Raw genomic sequence first — 17,601 nt, forward strand, 5'->3', positions numbered from 1 at the left:
GCTTTGACTTTTCCACCAAGGACTTATAACTGTCGTATAACTGTATAACTATCTGGTTGCTCCACTGGCACTTAAGACTTAATTTATTAAAAACTGAACATATTTGTTCTATCCATTAAATTTATTTCTTTTTTTTGTTTGTTTTTGAGATGGAGCCTCACTGTGTCTCACGATCTCAGCTCATTGCAACCTACACCTCCTGGGTTCAAGTGATTCTCCTGCCTCAGCCTCCTGAGTAGCTGGGATTACAGGCACCCACCACCATGTCTGGCTTATTTTTATATTTTTAGTAGAGATGGGGTTTCACCATGTTGGCCAGGCTGGTCTTGACACCCTGACCTCAGGTGATCCTCCCACCTTGGCCTTCCAAAGTGCTGGGATTACAGGCATGAGCCACTGCACCTGGCCCCATTAAATCTACCTCTATAGATTTCCTACACTCTTATTTGCACTGTCACCTTTTCAGTTACCCAGATGGGAAACTTTGGCTGTCTTGACTCTTCCTTTCTCTTCAATCGATATATCCAATTATTTTATAAATTTATCTTTTGAATATCTTAATAATTTTGAGCTTGCCAGGTTCTCAATTTAGAAAGGCTTGCATAGTTCTCTTTCACTTATTGAATAAAGTTCAGACCCTTTCATTGGTACTCAGAACCTATCTTGGTTTCATATCAATTTATACTTCTGGACTTACCTCTTACTAATGCCCCGAGAGAGCATCATTTTAGGTACATTTGAACTGGATTAATTGTATTCTCTGATTATGTCCATCCCTTTCTACTTTTCTGCTTCTGCTCACCTTGTTTTCTGCCTAAAGGAACTTATTTTTCAGTCCTTTCCCATTTCAGTCTTTCTTTCATTTCAAAGTTTAGCTCAAGTAGTGCCTCGTTTATGAAGTGCCCGCTTCCTACTGCCAAGTGTATGATACTTTATGCTGATTATAATACCTATCACATTTTACCTGGTACTTTAGTTCTCTTAGTATATCTTAATACCTTCTGTTTGACTATAACTGTATGGAGGGCAAGGATCATCAGGTACTCAGTTTGTATACCCACTACTACCACCACAACACATTTAATATTATGTACCAACAGTATGTACATACCAATAGTAGGTACTCATTAAATATTATAGTGAACAAAAAAATAAATTTAGGTTGTATTTCCTCTTTTTTCTTTTGCTCCCTTCTGGCCTAGAGCTTTGGTAGTGGGATGCCATGATGACATATCCTAATATCCTGTGTAAAAGTAGATGTCCATTATAGGATTTTCATCCTAAGTTTCTGCTATTGCTATAAATGGCAGCTGTCATAGTGTGAAATCTGCCTAAACTGAGAAGGCGTGGAAAGTCTCAGGTAGTATAATTGTATTGTAAATCCATATCAGTTTTGAAGATTTCCCTACTCCCCTTTTAAACATAAAAGATTTATATTAAAGAGAAGTCTCTTAATAAGAGAAATACTGGCAATCATGTTGTGACATTTGGAATTCACATGAAAAGGATCAACTTCAGGCTATAAAAACAGTTTGGTATTTCTTTTTAAAAATTTTGTTAATACAGATGCAGTGGCTCGTGCCTATAATCCCAGCACTTTGGGAGGCGGAGTCAGGCGGATCACTTGAGGTCAGGAGTTCAAGACCAGCCTGGCCAACATGGTGAAACCCCATCTCTACTAAAAATACAAAAATTAGCCAGGGATGGTGGTGCATGCCTGTAATCCCAGCTACTCGGGAGGCTGAGGCAGGAGAGTTGCTTAAACCCGGGAGGTGGAGGCCGCAGTGAGACGAGATCGCAACACTGCACTCCAGCCTGGGCAACAGAGAGAGACTCTGTGTCAAAAACAAACAAACAAAATTGTTAATATGCTTTTAAGTTTTTTTTGTTTGTTTGTTTTGTTTTTTTGAGATAGAGTTTTGTTCTGTCACCCAGGCTGGAGTACCATGGTACGATCTCCACTCACTGCAGCCTTCACCTCCCAGACTCAAGTGATTCTCTCGTGCCTCAGCCTCCCACATAGTTGGAATTACAGGTGTGTGCCATCATGGCTGACTAATTTTTTTGTATTTTTAGTAGAGACAGGTTTTCGCCATGTTGGCCAGGATGGTCTCGAACTCCTGTCCTCAAGTGATCCACCTGTCTTGGCCTCCCAAAGGGCTGGGATTACAGGTGCAAGCCACTGCGCCCAGCCTAATTTTTTAAATTGACAAATAATTGTACATATTCATGGGGTAAATATTGATGTTTCAATACATATACTGTGTAGTGATTAGATTAGGATAATTAGCATATCCATCATCTCAAACATCATTTCTTTGTGTTGGGAATATTCAGTATCCCTGTCTTTCTTTTTACTTTTTCTTTCTTTCTTTTTTTTTTTTTTGAGACGGAGTCTCTTTCGGTCACCCAGGCTGGAGTGCAGTGGCTGGATCTTGGCTCACTGCAAGCTCCGCCTCCTGGGTTTACGCCATTCTCCTGCCTCAGCCTCCCGAGTAGCTGGGACTACAGGCGCCCACCACCTCGCCTGGTTAGTTTTGTTTTTGTATTTTTTAGTAGAGACGGGGTTTCACCGTGTTAGGATGGTCTCGATCTCCTGACCTTGTGATCCGCCCGTCTCGGCCTCCCAAAGTGCTGGGATTACAGGCTTGAGCCACTGTGCCCGGCCTTTCTTTCTTTCTTTTTTTTTTCCTTTCAGAGACAGAGTCTCACTCTGGCGCAATCTCAGCTCACTGTAGCCTTGATCTCCCAGGTTCAGGCAATTCTCCTGCCTCAGCCTTCTGAGTAACTGGGATTATAGGCGTTGTGCCACCAAGCCTAGCTAATTTTTGTATTTTTAGTAGAGACGAAGTTTCACCATGTTGGCCAGTCTGGTCTTGAACTCCTGACCTCAAGTGATCCACCTGTTTTGTAATCCCAAAGTGCTGGGATTACAGGCGTGAGCCGCCATGCCCAGTCTCAGTTTAGTATTTCTGTAGCACCACTTATTTGGGCATCTGTATTAGGATTTGTAAGTGGAAATAATAGTGGGCCTTTAAACTAAAAACTGTACAGCAAAGGAAGCAATTAACAAAACGAAAAAGCAACCCATGGATTGGGAAAAGATACTTACATACCATACATCCAATAAGAAATTAATATCCTAAATTTATAAGAAACTCATGCAACTCAATACCAAAAATGTAAATAACCCAATTAAAAAATGTGCAAAGGACCTAAATTAGACACTTCTCACAAGAAGAAATTCAGATGGCCAACAAACATATGAAAAGGTGCTCAACAACTCTTAGCATCAGGGAGATGCAAATCAAAACCACACTAAGATAGCACCCCCCACCTGTTGGGATGGCTATTATGCAAAAGAAAAAAGGTAAGAGTTAGGATGTGGGAAAAAAGAAATCCCTTCTACACTGTTGGTGGGAATGTAAATTATTACAGCTATCTTGGGAAACAGTATAAAAGTTCCTCAAAATTAAAAATAGGACTACTGGCCAGGCGTGGTGGCTCACACCTGTAATCCCAGCACTTTGGGAGGCTGAGACAGGTGGATCATGTGAGGTCAGGAGTTTGAGACCAGCCTGGGCAACATGCGGAAACCCCGTCTCCACTAAAATTACAAAAATTAGCTGGGCATGGTGGTGAACATCTGTAATTCCACCTACTCAGTAGGCTGAGGCAGGATAATTGCTTGAACCCAGGAGGTGGAAGTTGTAGTGAGCTGAGATCATGCCACTGCACACCAGCCTGCGTGACACAGCAAGACTCTGTCTCAAAAAAAAAAAAAAAAAAAAAAAAATAGAACTGTAAGATTCAATAATCTCACTTCTGGGTATCTAGCCAAAGGATTTTAAAGCAGGCTTGTGAAGAGATATTTGCACTCCCATGTTCATCGCAGCATTATTCACAATAGTCAAGATATGGAAATAGCCTAAATGTCCTTTGACAGATGAATAGATAAGGAAAAGGTGGCATATATACGCAGTGGAATAGTATTCAACCTTAAGAAAAAGAAGGAAATTCTGCCTTTTAGGACAATGTGGATGAACCTGGAGGACATGCTAAGTAAACTAAGCAAGACACAGAAAGAGAAATACTGCATGATCTCACTTACATGTGGAATCTATAATAGTTAAACTTAATAGAAGCAGACAGTAGCATCATAGTTGCAGGGGCTGCAGGGACGGGGGTGGGGAGGTGTATGTAGAGATGTTCATCAAAAGGTCCAAACATGGCAGCAAAAGAAAAAAATACAAAAATGACAACTATGAAGAGGTGACAGATATATTAATTCGCTGAAATGTGATAATTTCACAATGTATATCAAAACATCAAGTTGTATATCTCAAATATATAACATTTTTATATGTCAAAAAAATTAAATTGTCACAAAATAAAATATTTAAAAGATAAAGCAGTAAATGAGGAGAGGGCTATGACAGATGAAACAAGATAGGCTCTATGTAAATGTGGTTGAAACTAGGTGAGGTATTCACAGTTTTGGGAGGGGGCTTATTATACTGTTATCTATAGTTTTGTGTCTTTGAAAACATCAATTCAAGTTTGTGTTTTAAAGGGAAAAAAAGAAATAATAGTGGCCTTGGATTAATGCCCACATTTGTAGTAAGGATTTTCAGCAGAGAGAATTTTAATCATTTGCATATACTAGTCAATGTAAGGCATGGAGAAATGTAGGCATTAATTTTGTATGGCTTTTCTAAGGACACTGGAAGGAAGAGAATTTAAAATCATGTTCTTTTCAAAACACTGAAGTCCAACTCTGTTGCTATCCGTGCTTACATGGGCAGAGCCCCACCTGACTCAGCCTCACACTCACTTGGCATGTATCAGGTTACTTTTACTGGGGCTTTTGGAGAGAGTGATAAAACTGTTTTTGTTTGATTTTGGGCCCTTAGGCAGGTTGCTGCTCTGGGGTTAGGTTGCCTTATAAAAAGGTAACTCACCACGCATAACAATGCTTTTTCCTGTTTAAAGAGAGACCTAGTTCTTCTATCAGATGATTTCTTAAGGCAGCACAAAGTAGCCAGACACAAAAAGAGTTAAGATCCAAGCTCTACCAGTTATTACCTGTGTGATCCCTAACAAGTTATTTAACTTAGAACTCTGGTTTCTTTCTCTGTTTAAAATGGAGATTAAAAGATCTAATTATTGGGGATGTTATGTGAAAGTGGTTTACCAGTCTGGTGCGGTGGCTCACGCCTATAATCCCAGCACTTTGGGAGGCCGAGGCGGGCGGATCACGAGGTCAGATCGAGACCATCCTGGCTAACACGGTGAAACCCCGTCTCCACTAAAAAATACAAAATATTAGCTGGGTGTGGTGGCGGGCGCCTGTAGTCCCAGCTACTGGGGAGGCTGAGGCAGGAGAATGGTGGGAACCCAGGAGGTGGAGCTTGCAGTGAGCCGAGATTGCGCCACTGCACTCCAGCCTGGGCGACAGAGCAAGATTCTGTCTCAAAAAAAATAAAATAAATAAAGTGGTTTACCCCAGTGGTTGTCTTCTGTTAGGCACTTCATGAATTGGAATGTTTCCTTTTAGGTCTATGATAATGATTTTTTCAAAATAAATAACTTCTTTCAAATGGGATTTTTATTTATTCATTTTGTGCATCCCTATAACTTTGAAATTTTATTGTTGGAACTAACATCTATTGTAGAAAAGGAAATTGTTCAGTTTTCAGAATGTCATTTTATAATTATAAAAGGAGATCTCACTTTGGAGAATGAGTGAACCTTGTTTAATGTAGAAATAATGCCTGTTGATATTCACCTTTTAGTATCTGGCAGTGAATCTTTTATGTAGCAAATGATCAATAAATTTACCTTTTTTTCTTATTTATACAGATAGTACACATCCTAAATATGACTTCTGCAAAGATAATTTCTTTTCTGTTACCACCTGATGAAAGTCTTCATTCACTACAGTCTCGTATTGAGCGTGAAACTGGAATAAATACTGGTTCTCAAGAACTTCTTTCAGAGACAGGAATTTCTCTGGATCCTCGGAAACCAGCCTCTCAATGTGTTCTAGATGGAGTTGTAAGAAAATTAATTATAATATCCCTAGAGTATATGAAATCTAGAGGGATTGCATGCCCTGCAATTTTTATGCATACTTGGAATTCCTTGGTCTGGGGAGCACATTCTGTTTTGGTTTTGTCCTATTCCCAACTCTTATCATTGCTTTTCAAGGTGAACAGGATAGAAATGAAACACTTGTTGTTTTGAACTTTGCAAGACTTTTTCTTTGGTGCCAGTTTTCTGCTCCTGTACCCAGACCAAACTGAGGGTCAGGCTGCTTACTCTCTCGGCCCAATAACGAGATGCAGATGAACTGGGAGAGGAGGGAGTTTTTATTTCAGTAACCAGTTACAGGTAGAAGGCCTGGAAATTATCGCCAGACCAACTCAAAATTACAAAGTTTTCCCAGAGTTTATATATCCTCTAAGCTATATGTCTATGTGTAAGTTTGCATTCATCTAAAGACATAAATGATTATTTTAATCTGTAACTAAGGTCTGAGTCTTGACATTCCTCTGGAGCCTCAGTAAATTTATTTACTCTAAATGGGTCCAGGTGCTGGGGTGATAAGCTCACTGCAACCTCCGCCTCCTGGGTTCAAGTGATTCTCCCTGCCACAGCCTCCCAAGTAGCTGGGATTATAGGCGCCCGACACCACGCCCAGCTAGTTTTTTGTATCCTTGGTAGAGACGGGGTTTCACCACTCCTGACCGACCTCAGGTGATTGGCCCACCTTGGCCTCCCAAAGTGCTGGGATTACAGGCGTGAGCCACTGTGCCCGGCTGCTCTTTCAGCTTTTAGTATTTAACTTCACCACTCAGTGAGTGCTGAAACAGTTGTTATGGAGGCCTGTGTTAGTGAGACCTGGCCTGCCACACTCCCACTTATTATTCCTTCTTGACTTGGTGCAGTGGCACATGCCTGTAATCCCAGGACTTTGGGAACCCAAGGTGAGTGGATTGCTTGAGTTCAGGAGTTTGAGACCTGCCTGAGCAACATGGTGAAGCCCTGTTTCTACAAAAACTACAAAAATTAGCTGGGTTTGGTGGTGCACCCCTGTAGTCTTAGCTACTTGGGAGGCTGAAGTGGGAGAATCACTTGAGTCCAGGGAGGTTGAGGCTGCAATGAGCCATGATCACGCCACTGCACTCGAGCCTGGGTGACAGAGCAAGACCCTGTCTCAAACAAAAAAATTTCTTTTCATATTTGAAGTCCAGTACTCTGAAACTACTGTGAGACCAGCAGTCTCATAGGTCCTGCCAAAGGATGGATGGGTGGTAAAATACGACTGGTCATCACTTTTTTCCCCATTTTTCTTTTTATGACTTTATTCAGGCATATTAATTATCATGTTCTCATTTAAGGTGTACAATATAGTGATTTTTCGTTTCTTTTTTATTAACTTGTCACTGACCTGATGCTCAGTTGCAGTGATTTTTTTTAAAGTAAATTTACCAAATTTTGCAGCTATCACCATAAATCAGCTTAAAAATGTTTCCATTAACAGTCCATTAACTGTTAATCTCCATTCTGCCCACCCCAGGCAACCAGGAATCTATTTTTTATCTCCAAAAGTTTACCTTTTCTGAACATTCCATATAAATGAAATTATGTAATATATAGTCTCCTGTCTGACTTTTTTTACTTGCCTTGTATTTTTGAAGTCCATGCATGTTGTAGCATGTATCAGTACTTCATTCCTTTTGATTACTGAATAGTTTTTTCACTGTATATATCTTTTTGCATTTGTTCTTTGGGTTTTGGTGATTGTTCACTTTAGCCCATACAAAAGTTTGGGTCTTTTTCCTCAACAAAAGTATGGACTCTGTTATTTGTAAGAGATATGCTAAGGCACATTGACTTTGTTCATTTGCATTTCAAAGTAGAAAATCTGGTGCATAAGTATTTAGAAAACCTAGGATTTTCAAAGATCCTTGAGCAGGATTTTAATTGTTTGTTTCTTTTTCAGAGAGGCTGTGATAGCTATATGGTTTATTTGTTTGATAAAAGTAAAACTGTGTATGAAGGGCCATTTGCTTCCAGAAGTTTATCTGATTGTGTAAATTATATTGGTAAGTCCAGTCCGTTTAGCAGCTGAGCTTTAAACATGAATTAATTTAACTTTAACTCTCAGTATGATTAGTAGAAATGGACTTTTGATGTTGTGTTCTGTATCTCATACTTGAAGTTTCTATATGGAGTTATATGAGAATTCTGAAAAATTGATTTATATAGTTTGGAAGGTGAAAAGGTAGATATTAAATCTCCACCAGATCATTAATTTAAGAGAAGATTTAATTTCTTGAGGATAGGACTCTCACAGGAGAATGAAACTTCATTATTAGTTAAACCTACTTTTTAATTGTCTCTTCATTGTCTAAGCATGTTCAAGTATTTATTTCATTTTTCCTGTGAATACTGCTTGATGTTCAAATGTTTTAATTTATCATGTGAAAATTATTCTTTTCTTTTGAACAAGTTAAGTGTTTGATCACTGTGTGTCTACCCAAATAAAATAAAGCACAAAATTACAAAATCAACAACAAAATTGAGCAGAGGGGCTGAAATATATGTAATCTTACTTTTTAAAAAATCTTTTTATTAGTTTTCTTTTGAAATTTTCGTTTAAATTGAGGCAGTTTACATAGAGTAAAATTTACATAGTGTGAAATTCACAGATCATATATTTTGATAACTTTTGACAAATTTATATACTTGTGTAATTCACACCACAGTCATGATGTAGATCATTTCCTTCACCTCAGAAAGTTCCCTCATGTCTCTTTTCAGTCAACTCCCCTTGCCCCAGACTTTATTATTATTATTTTACTAATGGACTTTTTTTTTTAAAGAATGGTTTTAGATTTGCCAAAAAATTGGGCAGGTAGTACAGAGTTTTCATATAACTCCCCTCACTCACTCATGTAGTTTTTCCTATTGTTAACATTTTACCTGGGAGGTGGAGGTTGCAGTGAGCCAATGTCACACCACTGCATTTCACCCTGGGCAACAGAGTGAGACCCTTTCTCAAAAAAAAATAACATAAAATATTAAAAAATATTAAAAAGTTAAAAAAATCTATTTTACATTAGTATGATGCATTTGTTACATTTAATGAACCCATATATTATTAATTGAAACCCATACTTTATTCACATTTCCTTCATTTTTACCTAATATCCTTTTTCTAAGATCTCATCTAGGATACCACATTATATTTAGTTGTCATGTCTCTTTAGCTCCTCTTTGCTGTGACATTTTCTCAGACTTCAAATAGTCCTTGTTTTTGGATGACCTTGACAGTTCTAAGGAATACTAGTCAAGTATTTTGTAAGATGTCCCTCTGCTGAAATTTGTCTTTTTTTTTTTTTGAGACAGAGTTTCGCTCTTGTCGCCTAGGCTGGAGTACAGTGGCGCAATCTTGGCTCACTGCAACCTCCACCTCCCGGGTACAAGCGATTCTCCTGTCTCAGCCTCCCGAGTAGCTGGGATTACAGGCACGCACCACTATGCCCAGCTAATTTTTGTATTTTTAGTAGAGACAGGGTTTTGCCATGTTGGCCAGGCTGGTTTCGAACTCCTGACCTCAGGTGATCCGCCTGCCTTGGCCTCCCAAAGTGCTGGGATTACAGGCATGAGCCACTGTGCCTGGCCCTTTTTTTTTTTTTTTTTTTATGATTAGACTGGGGCAGTGGGTTTTTGAGAGAAAGGTCACGCAAGTAAGATTGCAGTGAATTGAGATCATGCCACTACATTCCAGCCAGGGTGACAGAGCGAGACCCTGTCTCAAAAAAAAAAAAAGAGGGAGTTATGTTCCCCTCTTTTAGGATAGAGTATCTACATAATTTATTTGGAATTCTTCTGCATAGGAGATTTGTCCTTGCTCTCCCATTTATTAATTTCAGTCATTTATTTATATTAGTATGGATTCATGGATTTTTTTTTTTATACTTTATATTATAATCCAATACTAGTTTATTCTGTTGCTCAGATTGTTCCAGGTTTGGCCATTTGGAGCTCTTTCAGTGGGCTCCTGTACCTCTTTTACATGCCCCCATCAATGAGTTGTTTTTGTTTTATTTTGTTTAAAAAGTTTGATTTTTTTTTTTTTTTTTTTTTTTTTTTTTTTTTTTGTCTGTTGTAGGAAGCCACAGGTGGAAGTTTGGATATACAATAGGAGAAAGGTTAATTGAGAATATTAATAATTATTAAGGGAGGCAAATATTTTTCCATTTATATAGCTTAATTTATTTAAAGTCTGCTTCAGAGGATGTGTTTTCTCGTAGGAACACTAGTGTAGCAAGTTTTGCCTAACCTTTCTCTGAAGTTTTCATTAGAAAAAAGTAAAGGGAATATACTTGCTGCCTTACAGTATGAATCTGTTTCAATGTTGGAGAATTTCATATGTTAAAGTAGAATTTCATTGAACTTAACACATGGTTTTAGAAAAGTAGCATTCCTTTTACCAAAGAATGGGTAAGATAAAATCACAAATAGATAACTTTTTAAAGTCTGGCATTGAAGAAAGCATATTTTATTAAACTGCCATTTACCCTCTGTGTTTTCTTTTTTTCTTTTTTTTGAGGTAGAGTCTCACTCTGTCACCCAAGCTGGAGTACAGTGGTGCGATCTCGGCTCACTGTAACATCCACCTCCTGGGTTCAAGCGATTCTTTTGCCTCAGCCTCCTGAGTAGCTGGGACTGTAGATGTGCATCACTATGCCCAGCTAATTTTTGTATTTTTAGTAAAGACAGGGTTTCACTATGTTGGCCAGGCTGGTCTTGAACTCCTGACCTCAAGGATCCGCCTGCCTTGGCCTCCCAAAGTGCTGGGATTACAGGTGTGAGCCATCACATCTGACTCTTGTGTGTATTCTTAATGCTGGATTGTTGGTCCAGGATATGAAATTTATTATTTAGAGGTAGGAAAGACCCAGAGGAGATGGGACTTGATTTAGAACTTGAAAGAAATAATTTGGATTAGCAGAGAGAAAAAGAGTATTCCAGATTGCAGAAAAGCAAACAAAAAAGACGGATATAGGAATAATCTCAGGCTCTGTGAGTGTAGTGATTGTGTCATTCATTGTTTTCCCCTCCTTGTATCTGGAGCAGGGCTTATTTATTGCAGGTGCTCTGTAAATGTATATTGAACTGAATTAAATAGAAACAAGTGGCTGTTTTAGCATCAGTTTCTAGCATCTATGGGAATCCTGTTTTTGTAGACAGGAAATCACAGAGAACGATAAATCAACTCTAAAATCCTCAAAAGTAACTAACTCCCTTGCCCCTTTTCTCATCTTCTTGTATATAGTACAGGATAGCAAAATACAGCTTCCAATTATACAGCTGCGTAAAGTGTGGGCTGAAGCAGTGCACTATGTGTCTGGACTAAAAGAAGACTACAGCAGGCTCTTTCAGGGACAAAGGGCAGCAATGTAAGTGGATTATGTTGTTTATAAGCACAATGCAATGTGCATCATATACTCAAGAATTAATCTTGCTGGTTTTCACTAATCAGTATTTCATATAATAGTAACATACTGGGCCAATTTGAAGTGTAATGTTCTGATTAAACTTGTAGAATTCTCACTAATGGACTGAGACCATTCTATTATAATGACTTGAGGGTAATAATTCCCATATGGTCCTAGTACAAAAAGATTGTTTATCACAGAATATTATAGGCAGGAAGTCTTTAGAGATCAGATTCTAGAGATCAGTTATTTCTCATAGATTGATAATAGAAACTTAGGTTTTGGCCTTGTGGCAGTTTATGTTTTTAAATCATTATTCAATGTTTCTGAATGCTGAATGCTGATAATATCTTTTTTCTTTTTCTTTTTTTTTTTTTTGCTATGGTTTAGGTTAAGTCTTCTTAGATATAATGCTAACTTAACAAAAATGAAGAACACTTTGATCTCAGCATCACAACAACTGAAAGCTAAATTGGAGTTTTTTCACAAAAGCATTCAGCTTGACTTGGAGAGATACAGTGAGCAGATGACGTATGGGATATGTAAGTGTCTGAGTAATATATTTCAAAGGAATATCTGGTTTCTTAAAGCCATCTGTTGTTTTGCCTTCTTAACTCACCCAGTTGTTTTACTTACCTTCACATTAGAACAGGAGACAGGACAACGTAGATTACCATAAACCATGTTTGTTTTGAATGTTACCTCTTTTTAAAAATTTGCTTAGTTGAGCAATTTAGTTTCACAATTGGGCTAAAATTATTTAGCTCCAAAAAAATACAGAAGCAATTTAATAATCTTGAATTTCAAACCTAATTTAAAAATAAATACAAAATCTGGACTTCTTAGCCAGTGCTGTGGACTGAATGTTTGTGTCCCCCATGAAATACGTATGTTGAAATTCTGACCCCGAAGGTGAAGGTGTTGGTAGGTGGAGTCTTTGGGAAGTGACTAGGTCATGAGAGTGGAGCCTTCGTGTTTGGGATTAATGCTCTTACAAAAGAGGCCTGAATGAGATCCCTCACCCCTTCTGCATGTGAGGACAGAGCAAGAAGATAGTCATCAGGAACCAGAAAGCAGGCCCTCACCAGATACCAAATCTGCCTTGTTCTTGGATTTCCCAGCCTTCAGAACTATAAGAAATAAATTTCTATTGTTTTTATGGCACTTAGTCTGTGGTATTTTGTTATAGTAGCCTAAATGGACTAAGACAACCAGGGGAGTCTTAAACTACTTACCTTTCTGTAAATAATGACACAAATATTCTAAGGCTATGATTTTTTTCAAACCATCTACTGTGGAGTCCTACTATTTTTTGCATACACGGTCTCCAAATTTTCAGTATTTGACTCCAAGCTTATCTCCTTCAGATACACTAAGGAAATGTAAAAAGACAGAGTTAAAATATGAGTAAATTGAAGGAGTCACTACCAGCATTTCTGTTTTCTTTTATAAAACAAATCCTTTTTAGGAAACAAATACTGCTTGTACACTTGTCCTGAGCAAGGTATGTGTATCTCAGAATAAACAATCAATAGTGTCCAGTTGAGTGAATGAATTTACTCTCCAGAACTGGTTTTATTAATATTATTGTTATTTTATCTCTATTTGTATATTACTGACATTCTGGCAAGGGATAAAACATAATTATTTCATTAAAATACCTTAGACTTGTCAAAGGCTTATTATACAATTGTTAAAGAAGAATGAGGTAGATCTATATGTGCTTTTATTAAAAGATCACCTGGGTCTTTAGTTGACAGCAAAGTTTTAAATTGTGGGAAAAAATAAAGAGTATACCGGTGGTTTCATTTGTGAGGGAGCAGGGTATGTGTCTGTGTAACAAATAATCATAGTAAGGTCCATTGAGGTGGATGGTAGAAGGGAGGAAGAGAGAGTCTTTTCTGTTTATATCCTTTTATAATATTTAATTTTTAAAAATCACATTGAAGTATTAAATTTCTTTTCTGGCCAGGTGTGGTGACTCACGCCTGTAATCCCAACACTTTGGGAGGCCGAAGCTGGTGGATCCCTTGAGCTCAGGAGTTCAAGACTAACCTGGGCAATGTGGGATAGAACCCCATCTCTACAAAAAATACAAAAATTAGCCGGACATGGTGGTGCACACCTCAGCTATTCAGGAAGCTGAGGTGGGAGGATCACTTGAGCCCTGGAGATAGAGGTTGCGGTGAGCCGAGATCATGCCACTGCACTCCAGCCTGGGTGACAGAGTGAGACACTATCTCAAAAAAAAAAATTGTTTTTTCCTTTATCCACCTATCTCCACACTGATATACATATTTTCTTTTTAAGAAAACAATCGGCCGGGCACAGTGGCTCATGCCTGTAATCCCAGCACTTTGGGAGGCCGAGGTGGGCGGATCACGAGGTCAGGAGATCAAGACCATCCTGGCTAACATGGTGAAACCCTATCTCTACTAAAAAATACAAAAAATTAGCCGGGCATGGTGGTGGGCGCCTGTAGTCTCAGCTACTCGGGAGGCTGAGGCAGGAGAATGGTGTGAACCTGGGAGGCGGAGCTTGCAGTGAGCTGAGACTGCACCACTGCACTCCAGCCTGGGTGACAGAGTGAGACTCCGTCTCCAAAAAAAAAAAAAAAGAAAGAAAACAGTCATCTGTATTCATTTCCTAAGGGTCCCATAATAAAATCCCATAACCTGGGTGGCTTCAGCAATAGAAACTTATTGTCTCACAGCGCTGGAGGCTAAAAGTCCAAAATCGAGGTGTTGGCAGGGCCATGTTTTCTCTGAAATCCGTACAGAAGAATCTTTCCTTGTTTCTCTCTAGCTTCTTATGGTCTTATGGTCTGCCAACCATCATTGGCATTCCTTGGCTTACAGTTGCAGCACCTTAATCTGTCTCCATTGTCACATAGCATTCTCCCCTGTGTATCTGTATCCTGTGTCTCGTCTTTTCTAAGTACACTGGTCATATTGGATTAAGAGCCCAGACCATTCCTGTATGAGTATTAATTTATCTAATTACTTCTGTAACGATCTTATTTCCAAATAGGTCACATTCTGAGATATTGGGGGTTAGGAATTCCACATATCTTTTGGGGGGCCACAATTCAACTCATAACACATCTTTGATGTTGATATGGCAAGGAGGCAGGCAGGCCAGTAATTAAATATATGGCTATTTCTGAGATAACCAATTTAGACTTTTCTTTTAGCTTCAGAAAAAATGCTAAAAGCATGGAAAGAAATGGAAGAAAAGGCCATCCACTATGCTGAGGTAAAATCATTGACCTCATTCTGTATACTTATTAATTCTTGATGTCTCCATTAGAAACTGTCTTTGGTTTTGGTATATAAAGAGCATTTTTCATGTCATTCCCGAAATTCAGACAAAATTCTAGTAGATGCTTTGTATATAAAGATGGAGGTATCATAGTGATTAAAAACAAGGGCTTTTTGAAAATTACCTAGTGCCTTACTGAGCTTCAGTTTCCTTTATTTATTTATTTATTTTTTGAGACAGGGTCTCACTGTGTTGCCCAGGTTGGAGTGCAGTGGCATGATCAAAGCTCACTGCAGCCTCAACTTCCCAGGCTCAAGCAAGTCCTCCCATCTTAGCCTCCTGTGTAGCTGGGACAAGAGGCGCACCACCATGCCTGTCTAACTTTTACATTTTTTTAGTGACAGGGTCTCACTATATTGCCCAGACTTGCATCAAACTCCTGAGCTTAAGCAATCCTTCCACCTCAGCCTCCCATAGAGCTGAGATTATAGGCGTGAGCCACCACATCCAGCTAGTTTCCATATTATGGGCACAATTTCTTTTCTAGTAGGGTTATGAAGATTAAATGGGAGTCAGTATTATTTTTGTGACTGGTTTAGATAGGATGGCTGCACATCTGGGTTTACTGGGACTGTCCCAGTTTATACCTAATATCTTGCCATAATTATCAGTAGTAGTCCCTTTCACTCTCAAAATTACGCTGGTTTGGACAATAAATTATATGGTGTCCCTAGGCATAGATCATTCTCTAGGTGGCAGATTTTTTTCCCCTTATCCTGTACATTTGTCCATGGTCCTAAGTTATTACACTCCTTAATGTCAGTACTTACCCTGAGGATGTGGGTGGGAATACCCATGGTGTCCTGGGGTGGGAAATCCAAGGTCTTTATCTTTTTGTGTCCCTATTCAAGGCAGTGGGGGCCAGGAGGCAATCAAAATCATAGAGCCAAGATACAAGTAATACCAGTGGTTTTGGTCTTTCTTGTTAGTTGACACCTGTTGTACCTTTTTGCTTCTCCATAAAAGCAAATACTAGTAGTTTACTGTTGTCAGGAGAGAAAAGAGAGAAGACTAAGAAAAAGTGTGTTCTTATGTGAAGGATTAAGTGTCAGAATCTGAAGAATAGAAAGGCTTTAACAATATCAGTGTTTCATATTATATTATTTAGTTCTCTAATGAAGCAGCAGGTCATTCTGTATCCTTAAGATCTGAATTTTGTTTCCAATGATGTAGTGGTAAGCCTTTCATTTCCTTTGTATTTTCATCATATTTTAGGTCGGTGTCATTGGATACCTGGAGGATCAGATTATGTCTTTGCATGCTGAAATCATGGAGCTACAGAAGAGCCCCTATGGAAGACGTCAGGGAGACTTGATGGAATCTCTGTAAGGATGTACTTGTGTTGTTGGTCTTGACATCTGTAATATTTTGTAGCAGATTGTTCTTTCTGCTTACATCTGGCAAATTAAACCTCTATGTGGTTCTTTTCTATAGTTTTCCTTTCCCCAAATATATTGGCATTATCTTTAAAGTGGAAGCTTTTTCTTAGTCACAGGAAACTTAAGAAATAATTCTTTGGGTTGGCCTTTTTTGGTTTTGAATAAAAGCATTTATTTCATATGAGTGTTAAGAATTTTCCAAGTATATAAAAAAAAAGAAAAAAGAAAAAAAAAAAAGAATTTTCCAAGTATAACTAAGTTACAAACTGTTTCCTTACTCATATACCTCTGGTCCAAGGTATTGACTCTTAAATGCCCTAAAACTTGAGATTTTTTCTGAATTAAAGTTCTGGATTAAAAACTTCAGATATTTTCTCTAATTATAGGTCATAATTTTTGTCTTTTTAAGTGTCTCTGGTGCAGAGATGTCCTCATGGTAGATCAGAATAGATATGAACTATATTAAACTTTGCATTTTAAGAACTTGTGTAGTTCTTATTACTCAGTAAAATGCTCTGTGAAATACTCATTGGCAATATGAACTTGCTTTAAAATGGGTTCATTATTCAAATAAAATAATATTGTTTCAAGTTGTAGATTACTGAAGTCATTAAATTACCTTCACATATCAGAGCATGTTTTCTCTTTTACAGGGAACAGCGTGCCATTGATCTATATAAGCAGTTAAAACACAGACCTTCAGGTAAGACACTTCTATCACAGCGCTTGAAGGCATTTTAGGTAACTATCACTAGCCTAACAAATGTGGGGGATTTAATATTTTTAAGTTAAAGTTTTTCTTTTTCTTTTTTTTTTTTTTTTTTTTTTTTGAGACGGAGTCTCGCTCTGTCGCCCAGGCTGGAGTGCAGTGGCCGGATCTCAGCTCACTGCAAGCTCCGCCTCCCGGGCTCACGCCATTCTCCTGCCTCAGCCTCCCGAGTAGCTGGGACTACAGGCGCCTGCCACCTCGCCCGGCTAGTTTTTTGTAGTTTTTAGTAGAGACAGGGTTTCACCATGTTAGCCAGGATGGTCTTGATCTCCTGACCTCGTGATCCGCCCGTCTCGGCCTCCCAAAGTGCTGGGATTACAGGCTTGAGCCACCGCACCCGGCCAAGTTAAAATTTTTCTTAAAGCTGCAGAATAAATTCCAGTTTTGGTATTGCCATTGAGACATGGTATAATAAGTTTTAAGTTTGTGAGAATTTAGGAGATTAAAAAGAGAAAGTAACAGAGAAAATGAGGTAGAAAAATTTTAGAAGGGGACGTGAAAAGAAAGAATGGAAGACAGAAAAAAGGAACTCAGAGGAAGAAGCAGCAAGAAAATGTTTAGAAAGATGAAAAAAAATAAGTGTTGCTTAAGATTGGAGAGGTTGGGCAGGTTGTGGTGG

At 38.5% G+C, this 17,601-nt stretch overlaps 1 protein-coding gene across 3 annotated transcripts in view; it reads left to right on the top strand.

Annotated features, from left to right (window-relative positions):
- Positions 1-17,601, top strand: part of CHUK (component of inhibitor of nuclear factor kappa B kinase complex) — a 44,702-nt gene that overhangs the window by 15,536 nt on the left and 11,565 nt on the right. For all 3 annotated transcript variants that reach the window (XR_004059965.1, XM_010356085.2, XM_010356087.2), the window contains exons 10-16: positions 5,863-6,057; positions 8,009-8,111; positions 11,351-11,474; positions 11,904-12,055; positions 14,707-14,768; positions 16,050-16,159; positions 16,867-16,916. Coding sequence is in view for 2 of the 3 variants with exons in the window: in XM_010356085.2 (XP_010354387.1) it covers positions 5,863-6,057; positions 8,009-8,111; positions 11,351-11,474; positions 11,904-12,055; positions 14,707-14,768; positions 16,050-16,159; positions 16,867-16,916 (796 nt within the window). In the remaining variant the exon portion in view is untranslated. The remainder of the gene's footprint in view (positions 1-5,862; positions 6,058-8,008; positions 8,112-11,350; positions 11,475-11,903; positions 12,056-14,706; positions 14,769-16,049; positions 16,160-16,866; positions 16,917-17,601) is intronic.

Source organism: Rhinopithecus roxellana, chromosome 11, assembly GCF_007565055.1.
Source record: "Rhinopithecus roxellana isolate Shanxi Qingling chromosome 11, ASM756505v1, whole genome shotgun sequence".
Classification (NCBI taxonomy): Eukaryota; Metazoa; Chordata; class Mammalia; order Primates; family Cercopithecidae; genus Rhinopithecus; species Rhinopithecus roxellana.